The following is a 20,876-nucleotide window of genomic DNA, read 5'->3' on the forward strand; positions in this document are numbered from 1 at the left end:
GCTCTTGGGAGCATTTGAACAACTTGTGGAAAACGGTAGTACAAATGTCACCATCATGATGTATTTGCAGAATTAACTGATGTTTTGTCCATGTACTGAAATGAAACTTACAAAGATCTCTCCGTCTTTTTTGTTTACAGTTCGGCCACGTTGCTTGAACTTCTTCACCTTTTTCATGGTATAGTAATACTCCACACACTGGGCTACTGACTTGGTCTGTAACTACAAAACAAGCATTAATATTTAACATTTAATATGGTGTAGTAGAGCGCTGCAGAAATGTATTTTTTTAGGCCAACCCGGAAAGTTGACATTACCCTTGATGCTTTAAAAACTCCCTAAAATAAGTTCTGTGATTTAAAAAAAAAAAAAAAAAAAAAAAAAAAAAAGTGCATGATTTTTAACAGTTTTATTTAAAATAATCTTAATTATTTCACGATTAAGGTGTCACAGTGGCACAGTGGCGCAGTGGGTAGTGGGATCGCCTCACAGCAAGAAGGGTCGCTGGTTCAAGTCTAAAGACATGTGGTATAGGTGAATTGAGTAAGCTAAATTGTCCGTAGTGTATGTGTGTGAATGAGAGTGTACGGATTTCCCAGCTGGAAGGGCTTCCGCTGTGTAAAACATGCTGGATAAGTTGGCGGTTCATTCCGCTGAGGTGACCCCAGATTAATAAAGGGACTAAGCCGAAAAGAAAATGACTGACTGAATGGATTTTATGATTAATTCCAATGCATGTGGATTCTAAAGAAACGTTTAAGAGTGCGAGAATAAACACGAGATTATAAAAGCACACAATAGTCAATAGCTACGTTTCCATCCACCTATTTTTATGCGCATTTTGGATATGGCAACACTAATATGCGCATCAATTTTGAAAATGCACATAAAAAACATGCCCCTAACTGAGTAGCATAAACTTTTTATTCGATGTGAAAAAATGCACAAACTATGATGGAAATCACTTATAGCGAACAAATTCCAGTATGCTGTTAAAAAAAGTTATGTGATTTTGTTATAAGAGATCATATGACTATAAAAATGTGTATGAATAGACAAACCAGCTGGATGAGCATATTGTAAAGCATCTGAAATGTTGTTTTGGTCCTTCTAAAACACCTTAACCATTTTAGTATTAGTGTTATTATATTATTAATGACCTCCAGAATCAAGAGCGTCTGTGCTTCGCATCTCACACCTTCAAACTTTATTCGCACGTCTCTTATTTGATATTCCAGTTTTGCGCATAAAGTTAATTCGCATTTTTGGATGGAAACATAGCTAGTGTCCTCAACAACTTCTGAATTCCCAGTTTAACCACTCATTACATTAAATGTTTAAAAATACTTGAATTGGTGCTGATAGCCTCATGGGCTTCTGAGTTTGAGTCCTTGACCCGGCTCGTAAACTTTCCCAATCCCATCCATCTCACTCACCGCTCCCTTCTCTCGCTCCATCTAAACTTCATGCATTCTACATAAAATTCTATCATAACAAAGGCAAAAAAAAACAGCAAAAATAAATCTTTGACCCTTATGTGGGATGTTTTCATCCTATTTGGCCACAACTTTCTCTGTGACATACTATATACTATATATATTTTTGACATACTTTGGGAAAATGCTTTGAAAGTGTTCAAAAATTCAACATTACACTTTAATTACTCTTTTATTATGTTCGTGGCTGTTTTTGCCCCGTTGACTTCCATTATAATGATTATAAAAGCCATGACATCATGCATTCTTGATTGTTGCTAGTTTCCCCTGTTGAGAAGAGGTAAAAGGTGTCATTTTTACTGTTGATCATCAGTTGCAGTGCAGAAAAAGCTTAATTTCTGGCTTAAAATTATATGATTATATGGAGTATAGTGTGTGTGAGAGAGACATTTGCACACCTTTTAAATGTTTGAGAAAATAAAAATAAGCAGCTCAGCTCTCAGAACACAGTAAGTGTATTTATGCATGCACACTATAATGTGTTGTTTTACTCCATAGAATACCATATAAAAGTCAGAAGCTTTTTTGCACAGGACTATCTAAAGGGTTAACTGATGATCGACATTATATATTACAAGTTTCACCTTTTCCCAACAGGGAAAAACACCAACAATCAAGATTCATGATCAATCACAACCATGATTATTTAGTGTCAAGGCTTTGTAATCAAAAAATGTCATTATAATGGAAGTCAATGGGGCAAAAACAGCGACCAACATAACGAAAGGTTAGTCAATTTGAACAGTACACAAGGGTTAAGAAAATCACTTTTAGACCTACCCGAAGAACTTGAGCCACTGTTTACATTCAATTGTATTTTGTATTTATCAGATTGACTTGCATTTCAATTTAAAATGTACGCAAATTTCTTCGATTCAGCTCAGATTTGATGGCCATAATTTTAAAAATGTGTTTTTGGAGTTATAATTAAATATTATAAGTAAAAATTATAATAATAAAAAAATAGAGATAGCTAGAGATCACTCAAACTTTCTTCAGAAAATCTCAAACAAAAAATAATGACATATATATATATATATATATATATATATATATATATATATATATATATATATATATATATATATATATATATATATATATATATATAAATACCACATTATGAATTTGTCGGAAGTCCTTGTCAAAGTCAGCCAGAGCTTTTTTGAACATCTTCATCTCTTGAGCTGTCCAAAGATCTGACCCTGCCGATTAAAATAGCCAACATCAAGTTTATGAAGGACTTAATATATGAAATATACCATGAAAATGCGTAATGGAGCTTGTACCTGTGTAGTGGTAATCACTCAGAGGGTGCCAGGAGGTCCGAAAATCTCCTCTCATTAGCAGTAAATCCAGTGCTGCCTGTAAATTGAATCAGTTCATTGTATTAAGCAAGCAGCTGTAATAGGGGATGCACAGTATTAGAAAAATCTGACATTGCGATTTTTCTGTGATTATATATTGCGATATGACTATCATTTCAGCAGATGGCCTAAATAGCTCTGATTGTAAAGAATTGATTAATTTAGATTGATTGCAATTTATTTTGAAGGGGAGTAAATTATGCAAAAAATATATTTATAATAATAGATAAATACAAGAGAGCAAAGATAAAAGTGAATTTTGAAACTTGAAAAAATAATTTCTGGTTCAGAATTTTAATAATTAAATGTCACATCCAAGATAAAAACTACACAATTTCACTATTATGGTTAAACTCCACAAACCTGAACAGTTCTGACTATAAAACTGACTCAACTTTGCAGATCCTGCGATGGGACTATTGCTGATGCGCTAATTGTAAAATCAATGCTAAAACGATATATTGTGCAGCCCTAAACTGTAATTATAAAACCATGCAATAATGTTTGATAGATGCTCATCACCGCTATGTTTCCTTGTACTTCATGAAGGCAATGTAGAGCCAGTTCAATGTTGGTGCCTCCTCCTGGTAACACACTGGAACAGCACAGCTCTATCAGCTCTGTGACTGAAGCACACAAAAGATCCCATGTGAAGTGTGACAAAATGTAAAGCAAGTCCCTCGCTATCCACAATTTGTTTGAGTTATTCCTGATATCATTTAAAATTAATAGGTTTTTTAATTGCATTTCAGCCTATACACATTTTCCCTACACCCCATGAGGCTTTCTGTGAATTATGGGAGTAACTGCTGGGTCATTATACTCCTTTCAGTTCATCCATCGAATACTAAAACAATCTTTCCACAGCAATATGTAGAAAAAAATATGGAGAAACAAAACAAAGTGATTGATAAAAGAGCTCTGGCCCACAGAAATGCTTGTGATGCTAATGTCACAATAAAGGGGTGGTCCACTACGATATCATATTTAAAACTTTAGTTTGTGTAATGTAGCTGCGTGAACATAAACAACATCTCTAAATGTAGTATGCTCAAAGTTCAATGCTAAGAGAGACATTAGCTGCGTCCCGAATAGCATACTTATGCACTATTCTACACCATTTTGTAGTATAAATAGTTTAAGTAGTGCGTTCACACTGAAAACTCTAAAGTGCACTTATCATTTTTAATTACCTGGATGATGCACTCACTTTAGCCGGTAAAATGAAGTGTGGAATGATGGACAATTCATGCACTCAATGACCGCAGGTTTGCCCATGTAGCAGAAGGGGCAGAGCTATCGGGCGCACATGTTGGATAACTTTATTTATTTTGGATGGTGAAAGCAAAAATCTCCTATGAGAGTGGTTATAGCGCCTCCTGATGGTGAATACGGTTAAACTCACGGCAATCATCGTCCGTGCTCGGACGAAAGTGAAGAGCGGGGGTGTGGGGGGATCATTGGGACCCCTAATAATATCTGTGGTGGCCCTGAAACTGCGTGGGCCCTTAGAATCGTCCGAACTTCCACCCTAGCGGGTCCCTGACCACTTTATGTACCCACAATCTTCAGCAGCGCTGCAGTGTCTCTCTATGCGGCTGCTTTCTGTGCTTTCTACATCTCAAAAACTAACTCGCTAAAGAAATGTGAACGTTTTATATTACTTACACATGCTTATTCTGAATATATGTGAAAGACACTTGTTAGATTTTATTTTAGAGAGCAGGCGTGAGGTTTAGCTGTGTGCTCTTCATCTAGCAGCCACTCTGACTGACTGTTTATACAGCACAAAAGTACATGCTTGAATGCACGTGATGCTTTTCCTGGTTACGTGGAGCCAATCTGCGAATTGCAGCACATTGTTAGCTGAGCAATCAGAGCCTCTTGAGGGTGGGTCTTTCAGAGGAACTAGGAAATATGACTATAATGATAAAAATAAAGCACAAAAACCAAACCCACCTCTCACTCAGTTTTCACTATTAATATTGATAATTTACAACACAACCTTTATTATTGAAAGTGATTTGTTTCAGTTCTTTTGAATGAAAGTTCTTTAAACCAGGAACTCACTGAAATGAATTTTTAATATATTTGTTTTAATATTTAATATATGTTTTAATATTCTGCTTCTTAATATTTAAGAATTTATTAAGAATAAGATACAAATACTTTATTGTCAGACTTGCATCTGAAATTTTTCTTGCATAACAGCATGCTAAATACTCCTTACAAAGTGACAAAGACTAATATACGTAAAAATTGTGCAATTAAAATACTTGTTTTGGCTTACTTCAGTGCTTGTTTAGTCTCCATTTTAATGCATCTCAGCATTCTTTGAAATTTTCTAGCCACATTCAGACAAAGTCCCTTTAAGCCAGTCATTTAACTCAACTGCGATCTTTGAAACACCACTCAGTCATTCTGTTTGAATAAGGAAACATCAAATTCTCAAAAACCGCTTGCCAAGCTTATGATTAAATTTAATATTAGGAATCCCCATTAAAGTTAAACAACAACTGTCTCTTTAGTTTCATTTCTAAATGTCCGAATCACACAAAACCTGCTGAAGCTTACGTCTGGTCTGAGCCCCTCTCCTAGAGTATTGTCGACTATAGCGATCGATGATTGGCTCCTGTCCTTGAAGGCGGGCTTAATTCGCCATATTGACCTTTGTACTTTTTCCCCATTCAAAACGATACGAGTGACATGTCTTGTGTATTCTATAGTCTTTGCTTTTAGATATTAAAGTTTGAGGAGTGACGACCACCATATACATTTGAGAGTGAATCCCCTAAATTATCATTTTGTATGTGGATGTAATGGTGTTCACTGACTCAAACTGTGATAACCATTGCAGTGTTTTGGCATGGTTGATTTCTGCAGCTTTTAATCTGAATTATCTTAAAGTGTCCAAGACCTCTGTCAATTTTTTTGTGATTGTCTCTCCTTAAAATAACTGAGCTGTGTGTGTCCAGAATTAGGATTAGGCACTAAAACGGGTGGGGAACGTTGATCCAGGAGGGCTGGTGTCCCTGCAGAGATTAGCTCCAAACCTAAGCAAATACATCAAGTTAATCAAGGTCTTCAGGATTTAGGCAGGTCATTTGTTTAGGTTTGGAGCTAAACTCTGCAAGACAGTAGTGATGGGAGAAACTTTTCAAATCTTCGAAACAATTGAACCATGTTATCACCTGGTGATCAATTGAAATAAATGCTTTCAATAATATATTTATGTTAGTGCTGGATTCCCACTCTGTGAAGTATTTTGCTCCATCATTTTTACCGATCTCTGACTGGTGCTAAAAAATCACCCAATGTTGTTATTGTTGTGATGGTGTGTTGTGCTGTTGGTGTGTTCACCCCTTTGCTGCGTCTCTATGTTGGTAGAGAGATCTTTCCAAGGAGCCCAGACGAGCTGAGCAGGATGTTCTTCATACAGCAGGTAGATTGAGTCACGCACTGGAGGGATTTCAGCTTGAAACTGTGAACCAATGTTAATCCGTCTGAAAGATAAGAGACCAAAGAAAACAAACATTCCTCTATCCTTAGGTAATTATTTTTCCCTTGTGTGTTCAAGAATCAAGCATTTTCAAGCTTGAAACAATACAATTTTAATACTGCTTTCATTTAGTCGTTTCCCCTTCTGTGCATTATAATGTTCCTGGATTGCTTTTTCTTTTAAAGTTAGTGCGAACTGGAAGTTGCAGCAGAATTTTATTTCATTATGATGATGTATTTCTGACTGAGCTAAAATATTGAGAAGGGGCGGGGTTTTATTTTTGTGCTGTTCTTCTTATCTTTCACTCATAGCAAACTAGTCGTTGGAGGGCCGTGGCTAAGCATATCCCACCCAAGCCGTCAAACTGACGTCATCAGGAAAGAAATGCCATTCCAGATTCCAGTGAGATTTTAATGAAACATTTCCAAAACTTAAAAACTAACTTTTCAGCTAAAGACTATTAAAAAACATCGTAAATTTAAATTTTTATGCAGATTTACAATACCATGATTTACAAGAAATTCCCACTAAAATGTCATACAGTGTAACTGTGGTTATACAAATAATCTTAAATCCTACAAATATCTCTGAATAAATAAAGTTGTGATTGTGTGTGTGTGTGTGTGTGTGTGTGTGTGTATATACACACACACACACACTCACACACTCACACAAACAGTTTTGTCTGGTTCTTGAATCTGATTGGTTGTTAGCCGTGCAATATTCTGCCAGTTACAGCACTCGTCCAGCCTTTTAACCTGTGTATTACTCCGCCCACATAAAGCGACAAGCAGAGGACACTCTACAGTTTGACAATTATTACTGAGAATGCAGTTGTTTAGATTGCAACTATGCAGTTTATTTATAAGGATAGTGCCTATTTTAAATATTTATAATTTCAGGGAGACAAGGTGTCAGCGGCCATTAGCCTGTCTTTGAGCAAAGACGGTTGACGATGTTCATCCACAAGATGGCGACAGAGACTGCATAATAAGCCCTAAGAGAAAAACAGCGTAATTTCAAACTACAGCTGATCAAATCATTATTACACAAGTAAATGACGTTCTAAGTCGATCTCTCTCTCTTGTATGTTGTAGTGCTGTATTTATACCATAGTAATATTGTGATCTCCTGATTGCAACAAATAATGGGAAAACTCTGTAGACTGATGGCATTTCATGCCGTTCAGGCATATAATCTTAAAATGTGAGCAAAATCACCTGTTTTGTCATCACTTTAGACATTACGCTACAGAATCATTCAAATACCAGCTCTAAAGTGAAGTAGCAATGGTTTCTGTTGTTTTGACGTCAGCTGCAGATGTGAATGAATGGCGGAAGAAAGTTCCTCTTTCAAAAGGATTTTTAGACTCTCCGTGTTTGATTATTTTTTTTTTTTTTTTGTTACAGTATATTCACGATTATGCCGTCGAACTGTTGTACAAACTCAATATCACTCTCGTACAGTGCGATGTGGCTGTATATCGTCACTGGAAGGGCACTAAGCATGCCTCCCACCAGTGCCAATATACAGCCATATCGTACTGCTACTCATGTGATATTGCTCATATATATATATATATATATATATATATATATATATATATATATATATATATATATATATATATATATATATATATATATATATATATATATATATATATATATATACACACACACACACACACACGTTACATTCACATTACACTTATATTTTGACTTTTTTTTCCTATTAAGTGGAAGAGACATTTTACTGGCATTTAATGTTTTGCTTGCACAAATTAAATTTTGAAAATGTAATTGTTTTCAAAATGAGGAGTCCTCAAAAGATTGTATTTGGAACATGGTAGATGGTACTGTACATACAATATTTTGCTGTAAAATGAATCAAACTTTGACTGGTAGTACATTGTAAAAAGGCGTATTTTGTAATAACATTTCCGCTGCAAGGAAAAAAGCTTCTCTAGAATCCTGAGATATGATCATAAATATAAAATAAAATAGATGATAATTGTAGGCATCGGTATAATTCAAACTTTAATAAAAAAAATTAAATTCCTTTAAACCCTGTTTTAACACATTTTAATCAGTTTTTAATCATTTTTATTCTTTGTTATATTACTTTTATTCTTGTTTATGTAAAGCACTTTTGAATAGCCATTGAGTATGAAAAGTGCTATTTAAAGAAACTTCTCTTCAATTTTAAAGATTCTTTTAATACAGGTATGGAGAGACTCACGGTTGTACGCTGACACCTGTGCTGTTGACTGGAAAGGAGACACCTGTGGGTTTTAAAGTTACAATTATTTATCAGGAACCTAAAAATATAACAAATATCCTTTATACTAAATTATACACTTCTATGTTTCTGTGCTTCGATCCATAAAACTAAATTTGTCAGAATTGCTAAAGAAATCCAGTCAAAGCTGAAATCATGCTTTAGTGCTCACCAGTGGTGCAGGGTAAAGATGACGGGCATGGCTGATACTGCGGGAGGCTTTTGGAGTACAGGCTAGTCCCAGGACAGAGGGGGCTCAACATGGGCTGAGGGGTGTAGGTTTGAGGATTAAAATTGGGGCTCAGAACCTGGGTTTCCCGATCACTGGCGCTGTCTGGAGTAGATGGACGAGGTGGACTGGGAATGATCAGCCGGTGCAAGAAGTTAAAGCGCCGACACCTTTTAGATGCACCTTTATGAGTCTGTGGCCTCTCAGCCTAGGGAAGACATAAGCTCACTTGTAATGCACAAAGACTTTTGTCAAACTATCCTGATCAGTGCTCATTATTCATCACTGTCTATTACAATCAGGGGTGGCGTAGCCTTACAGCAAGTTAGTGTATATAGTAAATTAAAAAAACATAAAGAACCTGTGTCTTGCCTTTTTAAAGTGCTGGTTTTTGATTAGAATTTTGAAATGTATTTATATTTTTGTTTACGGCAGGCTCCAAAAGATTTGCGGTCTCATTTATGAAGGTGGCGTACGCACAAAAAACAGGGGCAGAAATATGCGTATGAAAACATTTATTAAAAACATTTGGCACTTCAGCCTCCTTAGCCCACCCCAGCACCGTCCCTGATTGCAATCAATATTACATTTTTATCTACAACAACTTTACATCATGTGTGGAAGCTTGGGGGCCTAAAAAGTTTGTTGCAGAAACTGGGACTGACACTGGCATGATCAGTGGTGACAGGGTCTCTTTGGTGTTTTGCTTTTGCCTCGAAGCCTCTTTCTGTCCTTTTTCCTGTAAAAGAAACATAGATAATGTAAGGGCTGTTCTTGCTTTCATAGGTGTGGTTAATAATATGTAAATTAATGTCAGGACCAGTGTTGAGGAGGATGACTGTGAATCGTGGTCCTCTTTTGCTCCAGCTGAGGAAAGAGCTTTTTGAGAGCATGCTGTTGATTGAGCTTCACGCACAGATGAAGTTCTTTGTTTTCTAAGGGAAAGACAGATAGGTTGAAATCAACATACAGTGATGTTACACTTGATTTTTTTTTTTTGTCCCTCACTTTCACAAATGGGCAAACCAGAAATGTTAATGAATTTTCTATGAAGAGATATTTATGTATATATGTTTTTAGAGCTGTGAATACAGGTTTTATGTTGCAGGGCCAACTTCAGGCCAGTACAAACTTTCTTTTGATGTTTAAAAACTATAATTTAATTTAATGGAATTTGCTTTAGTTGTTTTACACATGCACATGTAAAAAAAAGAAAGAAAGTGTCTTAAGACAATTTGGCTTGAGATGTTAGTAGATTAAATGAACCTGTTTATCATTACATTATGCTAATTTGCCCTGTTTAGTAAATCTGGCCCTAAGTTTCTACTGCTTTTGTGTTTACAGAAGAAAGAAACACCATTCTGGAACAACAATGAGGTGAGTAAATGATGATGATGATGATATATGTTGTACTTTTACAACATTGATCTCTTATAACTTTGTAAAGGAGCTAATAATTACCATAAAATGTGGCTTTATTGCATTTTCTAACCTGATGCCAGAGCTTGGTTCTTCTCCGGTTGATTTCAAAATAGACTCCTGCATAATAAAATGTTAAAAAAAGTGATTATCTTAAAAAAATAAAATTAAAAAATAAAAAATCCACCTTTTTCCACACATGGCTATTGCGTTTCAAAATACTGGCTGCACTTCTGGTTTAAATTCTGAAGTTCAATTAAAAAAAACTAAAACAAATTATATCAAATAATATAGCAGCGCTATATTCATAGTGAAAACTGGGCGAGGGGTGCAATGGTGCCTCATTTTTATCTATCATGACATGAAAGTAACATTACATTTGGTCACATTTCTGTGGCCAAAGCTCTGAGTTCACTGCATTTTGTTCCTCCACATTATTCATGGTCTACTGAAAATAATTAGTTAATTCCAATAAGTATCTTGATGGATAAAATCAGAGAAGGACAATGGATATCAAAACTAACCATATTGATTTTGTTAGTTTAGTTTTGCTAGTTTTGTGGTGAACAATTCTGTGCATGTCATTAAGAAAAAAAATTATTTGCTCTTAACTTAAAATCTCAAATTGAAGTTGTTTTTGGTTCAATTCTCATATTACGTCTCTCTGAGGTATTCGGTGTGGCTAACATACTTACTACACCCCTGCAAACAGAAATGGCGAGGAGGAGGTGTCTGTTAATAACTCTACTGAAACCCTTTTCCCTCCTCTTTCTGAATGAAATGCCTTCTTTACTACATCCAATCAGCTCACAGTAAAAAAAAACAAGCCACAGCCACTGTTTTGTTATTTAATATTTTGTTTCTTGAGGAATGACGTCACAGTACAAAAAAAATAAAATAAAATTGTCGCAGCTTTCAGTTCTTGTGGACTTTAATAAAAATAACTCCTATAATTAATAAGCAAAGTGTGGGGGAAGAGGTAAATAGGAAAAAAGTGCCATGTTATTTACCTTTTGCAAAAATGCATTGGCTGGGAAAGCAAGAGCCACCTGACTAGGTGAGACGAGAATGGAAGAGCGCGATTGTTTTTGTGGAGTGGGCTTAGGATTTGTAACATCAGGCTGGACATCCGTAGAGCTGGACTTCCTCTTCCTGCTGTTGGGCAATGATGCAGGAGAAGGAGGAAGAACAGGATCTGGAAGGTTACGTTTAAAACCACTCTTCGTTTCAGGCAGGATGGAAGGATTAAAACTGGAAAAGGAGTGTTGACGATTTAGCTTGTTTGGAGGTTTCAGCAGAATGGGACAGAGTGAAGCTGGTGACCTGGTATAGAAGTTAGCCGCTTCTCTGTTAGCTTGAAATGGCAGCATCTTTTTACCTTTTTCAGAGTGAGATTCAGGGAAATCCAACCCAGTTTTCAGTAAAACCACAGGATTTTTTGCAACTGCATGACAGCCCAGAGCTGATTGGGTAGAGGTTGGTATCTTGGCTCTTTCTTCAACCTTGTTACATTCCCTGGCAGTCGCTAAAGTGCAGCTTTCTTGAAGTTGGCGTTCTTGGCATTTTTTCTGAAACGGTTGGGCTTCTTTTGCGTGGCATCCCAACATAAGCTCACCCATATCAAAAGGACTAAAAACTTTTCCAGAAGCTTTTAATACCGGAGCTGAAACAGGCTTTGGTTTGGAGATGTAGAGGCTGCAATAGCCTGACGGTGATTTAATGACCTTTGGCTTCAATGGTGAGGCTGGCAGGTCATAGCTAGACATGAGGCTGTTTGAAGGAGGCGTGAGTTGGATGCCATGTCGAAAGGCACAGTGGTTTTTTAGAGCGTTTCTGTCAGTGTAGGTCTTGTGGCAGCCAGGCTGAGTGCATTGATAGGTCTTACTTCTCTGGTGGATCATTGTGTGGCAAATACTAAGGAGGAAGAGATGATTATGCTGTTATAAGGTCTTACTGAAATATTTTTAAAAAACAGAACTATTTTAGATGCACTACAATCTACAATTCCAGATGGTTTATCTAAATCTGAACATGAAATTAAATCAGTCAGTAAATTTACCATATATTTTTTATGTATTTGTTTTAGATGCTACAGATCCCTAAATATCATGCTATTGCAGGAAGACCCCTACCCTAACAATGTTTTACCACTAAAAAGCTATTTCGGTATTGTAATGTGAACAATGTTTAAATTGTTATTACGGTAATGGATTTCAGTACACCTATAAAGTACTAAATCTAGTCTGATCCTATAGTCTTATTATTATCTTATATTGTATATATTATATAACAATGGAATGTCTCTGCTGTGTATTTTAAAAAGGCGCTTTCTTTGTTTCGTTTTTTTATTCTCCTGACTTGTTGCACACACTAGTGACGATTCTCTGTAAACCAGTAGTGTTCTGCTGGACGTCTAGCTCCACCCTTTTGGTAGAGATCTGTTGTTTTGGTTCACATTGGAAAGAGTATCCAAAAATTGGTACACTAGGGTTCGCTTTTTGGTACCTTTTGATAGTGGAAAGGACATAAAAGTGTACCGAAATGTACCACTCAGTAGAAATGGGACATTAATTATCATTTTTAAGTCTTAATTTTAAGAGGCGCTATATTTGGGGACAATAGCTACGTTTCCATCCAGCTATTTTTATGTGCATTTTGGATATGCGCATAAAAAATTGGTTGATGGAAACGCCAAGATGTTCATAAATTTTGAAAATGCTCATAAAAACATATGCGTTAGTACTTAATGAATAAGTAATAGTATCTAAAACTAGTATCCAGTATACTAGAATCTAATTAATAAGTACTAGTACCTAAGGATTAACTACTAGTACATAAAAATATATACCATTCCCAGCTGGAATACAAACTAGTCAAACTGAATAATTGATTTATCAATGACAGATCCTGTAGTAATCAATGGACAAATTTTAAACTTGTTACTAGAAACAACAGAATAGGTTACTAGTGACTATTAAAATAAGTACTAGTATCTAATAAATAGGAACTATCTATTTAATATGTACTAGTACCTAATGAATAAGTACTAGTACCTATTAAATAGATACTTGTATCTAATGAATTAGGACTAGTGTCTATTTAATAAGTGCTAGTATCTAATGAAAAGAACCAGTGTCTAATGAGTAAGCACTAGTATATTTTTAAAAAGCACTAGTATCTAAAGAATAGACACTAGCATCTAATGAACAAGTACTAGTATCTAATGAATAAGTACTAGTATAGATTTTATAAGTAATATTACTAGTACTTAATGGAAAAGATACTAGTATTTAAAAAATAAGCACTAGTAACATGAAAATAGATACTAGTTCGGGTTATAGATTAAATGTCAAAACGGCCTGCCATATATATGCAGGCTAGCAGGAGGTTGGGGGAGAAGTTAAAATGGCTTCTTTTTAATTGATTTGGATGCAAGGAATGAAGGAAAAACTAGTGTAAATTTGGCAGCAGCACCCATGTCTGTTTGATGTGTCATCTGAGCAATACCACAACCGTGTCGAAAAGGTGCTAATTCCCTTCAAAGGCCAGGTGTGGATTTTCTAGTAGATTTTCTACCCCACTAAAGGCTTCTTTCTCTTTATGTAGATGATAACAAAAGATAAAATACGTGACCTCGTGTTGTTTCCATGTGTTTGGTTGTGAGACGTAGTTTGCAGAGCGAGACAAAGTTGTCGATTGTAAATTCCTATTGTAAAGTCATGCAGTGTGAAAGCACCTGTCGCCGATCCATTTTGCAGTGCAAACACAGCAGCGACGTAAACATCTGTGACACGAATATTTTGAAAATTGTGCTGTCCGAACTCGGCATAAGAGCATTATTTAACAGATTTAAAACGCAATTTCTTATTATTGTCTTTAAACACCGTATCATATTGGCAAAATCCAGTAGTGAGAGATGCCTACTAGTGTGTTCATATAAAAGTACATTAATCTAAAAAAAGAACAGAATGCGTGCCCCTGCCTGTTTAATTAAGTAAAAGTGTTTACAAAAATAAAGAAAAATGTATAGATTGTATGGGTTTGTTCTGTAATACCAAGCAGTATTGGTACAAGTCTTAAAAAGTCTTAAAAACTATGTTATAGTTTGTGCACTGTATTAATTGTAGTTACATTCATTTTTTTTATATTTGCTGTACTGATAGTAGGGCTGCTCGATTATGGGAAAAATCATAATCATGATTAATTTGGTCATAATTGTAATCACAATTATTCAAAACGATTATCAGTTGAAGTCAAAATTATTCGCCCTCCTGTGAATTATTTTTTTTTTATAATTATTTCCCTAATGATGTTTAACAGGTTCAGGAATTTTTCACAGTTTTCCTATAATATTTTTTTTCTTCTTGAGAAAGTCTTATTGTTTTATTTTGGCTAGAATAAAAGCAGGCTTAAATATTTAAAACCTATTTAAGGTCAATATTATTAGCCCCCTTAAGCAATATATTTTTTGATTGTCTGCAGAAGAAACAACTGTTATACAATGAGTTGCCTAATTAAGCCTTTGAATTGCACTTTGAATCTGAATGCTTGAAAAATATCTAGTAAAATGCTATTGTGCTGTCATCAAAGAAAAGATAAAATAAATCAGTTATTAGAAATGCATTATTAAATCTGTTATGTTTAGAAATTGGTTGAAAAAAATCTTTCCATTAAACAAAAATTGGGGGGAAAGGGTCGCTGGAGGGCTAATAATTTTGGCTTCAACTGCATAAACAGTTATTTTCCTCCCTGCAAAGGAAAGAGAAATAAATACAATAGAATAAAAATATGAAACAAACTGTGCTTTACGCATCTTTACTGTAAGAAAAACACTTTAGCAACAAAAGTCCTTCAGTCAAGAGCGAGTGAGTGATTTTGTCCTTTTGTTGTTTGATTAATGATAAAAACAGGCGGCAGCAGGAATATTGCGCGCTGAAACTTTAATGGTTTCTTTTACATGTCTTCTGATTCTCAACTCGTTTGTTTATTACACAAATGAGGGTTAATATGAATATTCACTAAACACTGAATTTTGACACCAATTTGACTATTAAAGCGCTCATATTAAGATGACTTTAGATGTGTGTGTGCTCTGAGGCTGAGCACACACACACACACAACAGCATGCGGTCTCATTCGCGCTTTTAAAAACATGAATAATTCGAATGTTCATCAATGAATGATGCGCATCCCATGCTGCAAAAGTGACATTACAGTACATGCTTAGTCATTTTCACGTGAAACTGAGCTTTGCAGAGCAACAAATGTGTACAACTGGGATTATGATGCAATAATCATTTAATCTCGATTAATGTTTTTTCATAATCGTTACAAGCCAAAATTGAAACCGAATTTTCGATTAATTGCACAGCCCTAACTGATAGACATTTATTTATTTGAACCATTGTTAACTGAATAATTGAATGTAATAATATTTACATAATTTATTATAATCTTAATTTTATTAATTTATTTTACTTTTCCACTGACCATTCAGCGCTTCTTTGAGACCCCCTGAATATTACAGGACTGCAAATTGAACCCCTCTAATCAGTTACCATAATTGAATCACTGAAACCACAGCACACACTCGATACTTACAGCTCATCATGATGTTTAAATGCTCTCTGACAGATCCCACCAACACAAGGGACGTCCTCACTGTGGCTCAGGAGATGTGTTTTAAGTGAACTGGCGCTTTTAAACTCTTTGCTGCACACATGACACTTATTCGATGAGACCCTGATTCTCTTGTCTGATCCCACAGGAGTCAGGAGCTTAGCATCTTCTGGTTTGGGATGCACTGATACTGATGGGCTTGATGAGGGTGTCTTTCTGCCTTCTGCACCAAATGAAAAATGCAATCGCTAATTCTGATTTAGACATTCAGAAGGGCATAAACACAAAAAAAACAGCAAAAAAATTAAACCTAGGGCACGTTTCAATAAGGAGGTTCAACCAGCTCTGAGTTTAAACTTGAACTCTGATTTGACTGAAAAAAAAAGGTGATTGTAATTACGATTTGGTACAAAAGTAGCATCCAAGAAAGGTCTAGTCCTTTAGGAGCAAAGATGGGCTGAGAATCACCAGTTTGCCAACAAATAAGTTATTGAAATGTGTTTAAAAATAATGTTCCTCAAAGAAAGATAGGAAGACATTTGGATATTTCACCTTCAACAGTGCATAACATCATTAAAAGATTCAAGGAATCTGGAGGAATTTCAGTTTCCATAAAGGACAAGTGCGCAAGCCTAAGCTGAACAACTGTGATCTCCAATCCAATCCTGCATTAAGAATCCTTATTTGTCAATCGGGGAAATCACCACATGGGCTCAGGACTACTTTAGCAAACCTTTAAGTACCACAATATGTAGTTACATCCACAAATGCAATTTAAATCTGTACTGTGCCAAAAGGAAGCCCTATGTTATGCCCTATGTTCTCTGGGCTCAGAATCATCTGAGGTGGACCATCACACAGTGGAAATGTGTACTGTGGTCAGATGAATCAGTATTTAAGGTATTTTTAGGAGAAATTACTTGCTCTAAGATGGAAAACTCTTGAGTTTTTGGCTCTGAGTAGGCTAACTGAGTTTAACCTCATATGTCATCTGAGGCCGGAGCTACAGTTAAATGTGTTCCCATCGTAGTTTATGCACATTTTCTCTTAAAAGATAAAAAGTTTATCCTACTCCATTGTGTGGATAAGTTTGTTTTTTTGTGTGCATTTTCAAAATGTTTTGCACATCTTGCCGTTTTTACAAGGCACGGGGTTTCCTCTACATTCATTCTTCCATGGCGGGGCGCCACGCCAAGATTCATCCTGCCATGGCTAAATTACAGCTTCTCATTCAAAATCTTTACTTCAGGATGCATTAATACCGGAGGCATTCATAAATATTCCTAGCAAATCTAATAAATGCTGGAGACATACTCGCTACATAAACGCACTAAATCGCACCTCAGCAGCGTTTATCTGAGAGCACACAAGATCTGTTTTGTGCACGAGCAGAAAAAAACGGCGCGCAAGCAAAGAGATCCATGTGCTCGTAGGCTATTATATAAATGCGATCTTGACTTCTAATACTGCACTCACAACATTTGTCATTGAAATAACGCCACAGTTAGTTGGTAGATCTGTGTAAAAAAAGGCCTGCCGCCACAGCTGGAAAATATCCTAGAGGAAACACTGAGGGATTTTTTAAAAAACTCTTGATTAATACCTTTAGATATGCTAAAATAATGAATATGCACAAAACAGCTATTGACACTCTGAATAATCTGGATTTTGATTTGCATTAGGATTATTTTTATTACCACACTGCAGATAATTTTACTTAAGCAAAATCCACTTATTGGATAAACTAAATTGGCCATAGTGTATGAATGTGTGTATAAATAAGAAAGTGTAAAGGTGTTTCCCAGCACTGTGGGGTTCACCAGTTGGTTTATGTACTCAGTGGAGGGTTGCAACTGGAAGGGCAACCGCACCATAAAACATATGCTAGAGTAATAGGTGGTTCATTCTGCTGTGGCGACCCCTGATAAATCAAGGACTATGCCGAAGGAAAGTAAGAGAGTGAAAATGCACTTAGTTTAGATGTGTCCAGGAAATAAGACCATATCTAATATCATTTACATATAAAGAAATGCTATCTTGATTACTTTTTTACAAATATTTGTACTTGAAAAGCAATAAAATACTTAGTAATATAATAATTTTTTAAGCATGCATCAATAAATTAATTATTTAAACATCACTGGAACATTAAAAAGGGAGAAGAAAGCAAAATTAACTCTGGGTTTATTAAAAACCTGCTCCTGACAAGGTTAGGTTTACAGAGGAATTAACCACGGTAACTGACTGAGTATTATCTCCCTTTTAGAAATGAGCTTGCCTTGCACCACTTTCTCGCGTTTGACATAACGTTACCTCCCATTCTGAAACAATAAAACCAGTTTCCCTCTTTTCAAGGTTAACCTACTCAGAGTTTTCAGATAACCTCCTTTCTGAAACTGCCACCTAAAAAAAATAAATAAATAAAAAATAATAAAAAATATAGATAGATAGATAGATAGATAGATAGATAGATAGATAGATAGATAGATAGATAGATAGATAATAATAATTATTATTATTATTATTATTATTATTAATACTTGAATCAGACATGGTGTTTAGCCACAGTTTTGACCCTCTGACTGGAAGCTCAGATGTTGATATGTAGGTCGTATCCCTAAGCACACTGCGAGCATCTGAGGAATCTTGCATCTTCTTCACTGACTGCTTAGCTGTTTACCTGTTGAACAGTGGAAACATTCAGTAACAATAACAGTCATAATATCAGTTTACAATAATATTCATAATTCATAAACGAAAAAGACGCATTTCACGAGCAAAATGCTAGCTAACGTTGGAAAAAAACTGGATACATGCAACCACTTAAGAATAGTGCAAGGTCGATGATTCATGCGTTAAACACATAACTCGTTAGCAAAATAGCTCACATTTTTAAGATGGTAGCAATATTGAAACTTGTGAGCAAACGTTAGCGATATAACGTAAAGCAAAAATACAAAGTGTTAAACCAAAACCTAAAAATGAAAAACCCGCACTGATACTAATAAAAAACTAATAAAATTACGTCTGCGAACGAATGTTTACCTGTCAAAACTTGTGAGTCGGGTCGAATGTTCGCTGACTATGTGGGAAAACGGAAGAAACTCCGAGAGTCCGAGGGAAGCTTTGCGATTCAATTAACGTTAACCGATTCGAAGAACCGATTCGCTTGTACTGTGGTGTGGATTAACGTACGTCCTGAAAGTTACCTTATTCAGTAGTTTCTACACGTGACGGCTTTACAGGGTACTTTTAGTTGTTTCCATGTTCAGCTATTCTTCCCAATCCTATTTATTTCCACCATATTTACTTTTAAATTGTCTGTTAACTTTGTTGTTTGTTGTAGATTTTTGATTCACGATCTCCCCCTTGTGGTCGGATCCTTCTCGTCACTCTCATATTCTGCTATATTTTTTGCCTTTCTATTAAATCGTGAGGTTCAAATATTGCATTTTCGTGACATTTTAAGCTCTAATATTTTTATTAGCTTGTCGGATGTTTATCATTAACGCAATTTTGGATGCAACAATTATTTTTCCTACATTTTTGTCAAAGTGCTTGGCATACTATTTTATGTTTACAAAAATGCATTTGTGCATTTAAAATTGTACATTATTTACAGTTTTATAATAATGTGATGAGATTGGAATTCAAATAAAAAAATGAACAAAGAAATGTGACAAAATACTTGCTATAAATGCTAATTTATTATCATTTACCATTCAAAAAAACCCAAGTGGCGCAGTAGGTAGTGCTGTCGCCTCACAGGTTCGAGCCTCGGCTCGGTCAGTCGGTGTTTCTGTGTGGAGTTTGCATGTTCTCCCTGCTTTCACGTGGGTTTCCTCCAGAGATGGGTTGCGGCTGGAAGGCCATCCGCTGTGTAAAACATGTGCTGGACAAGTTGGCGGTTCGTTCCGCTGTGGCGACCCCGGATTAATAAAGGGACTAAGTCAAAAAGAAAATGAATCTTGAACCACGTGGTCTTTTGAACCACCCAACACCCCCCACCCCCTCCTCCACGGCAACGTGCCTGAATTTAACATATTATCCTATAAAACATTTGATACTACCTTATGATACGGTTAGTTTAAATGGCCTTTTGGTGAATATTAGTAGTAGTGTAACTGTTGTGTTTTTCTCATGCAAAACAGTCTGACGTTCATTTTTAACGTTCGTACAGTAGTTCATTTCACAGCTTTTGTTGCACAATTGTCAAATCAATCGATCAGAAGCTTGGACTTTTTAATTTTCTCAAAAAAAGAAATGAAATAAAGGTTACAATGAGGCAAAGTGAGTAAATGGTCAGTTGTATTATTTTCTTCTTATTATTTTGTAGCTATGCCATTCAGATCTACCTTTACCCACACAGAAAAAACCTATAGGCTATATAAACATATGTTTTAATATAAGTTTTGATATACTGTAGGTTTTTAATATATGTGACATATAAAATTGGCCGTTTTCTTATATTAAAACATATATGTTTATATAGGTTTTTTCTGTGTGGGTTTTTTCCTGAAAACGTGAGTGGGTTTGCCCTGTAAATGTGGTCTATTTATTAATGTTCCACTGTTTTGAATGCATATAATGATTTGGGGGGTTCAGTTTAATTTAATTCAGTTCAGTTTATTGGCAAAGCTCTTTTCACATTGATACAAAGCAGTAAAACAGAAAATGTATTTAATACAAATGTAATTGGGCCCTATGACAGGAGAATTTAGAGATCAAAAGATATGTTCATTCATCTCTGTTCTTTCATAGCATAAGAATATTTTAATAATCCAAATAGCCTTTTTGGAGGGCTGCTGCGAAAACTCCCTTTTTTTGAATCTTGATTTTTCAGAGTGCATAACAACAGCACACTTTGTTAGCACTGATTTGTTTAGGTTATAGTAAAAAATTGAAAGCAACATCAATTTGTAACAGAAATGATAAGTGTGCTGAGCTACTGCATTAACACACTGCTG

General features: G+C 35.5%; 1 protein-coding gene across 1 annotated transcript; it reads right to left on the minus strand.

The window, feature by feature from the left end:
- Positions 1–1,367: 1,367 nt before the first annotated feature.
- On the minus strand, positions 1,368–18,561 carry znf541 (zinc finger protein 541). The gene is made up of 13 exons (XM_056457160.1): positions 18,450–18,561; positions 15,892–16,132; positions 11,301–12,204; positions 10,364–10,410; positions 9,692–9,806; positions 9,482–9,610; positions 8,815–9,079; positions 8,604–8,646; positions 6,224–6,366; positions 3,386–3,489; positions 2,786–2,861; positions 2,613–2,701; positions 1,368–1,457 (listed from the first exon to the last, which is right to left on the minus strand). Exons 1-13 carry the CDS (start codon positions 18,559–18,561, stop codon positions 1,368–1,370), a joined length of 2,358 nt encoding a protein of 785 aa, XP_056313135.1.
- Positions 18,562–20,876: the final 2,315 nt, after the last annotated feature.

This window comes from Danio aesculapii, chromosome 5, assembly GCF_903798145.1.
Source record: "Danio aesculapii chromosome 5, fDanAes4.1, whole genome shotgun sequence".
In the NCBI taxonomy this organism is placed as follows: domain Eukaryota; kingdom Metazoa; phylum Chordata; class Actinopteri; order Cypriniformes; family Danionidae; genus Danio; species Danio aesculapii.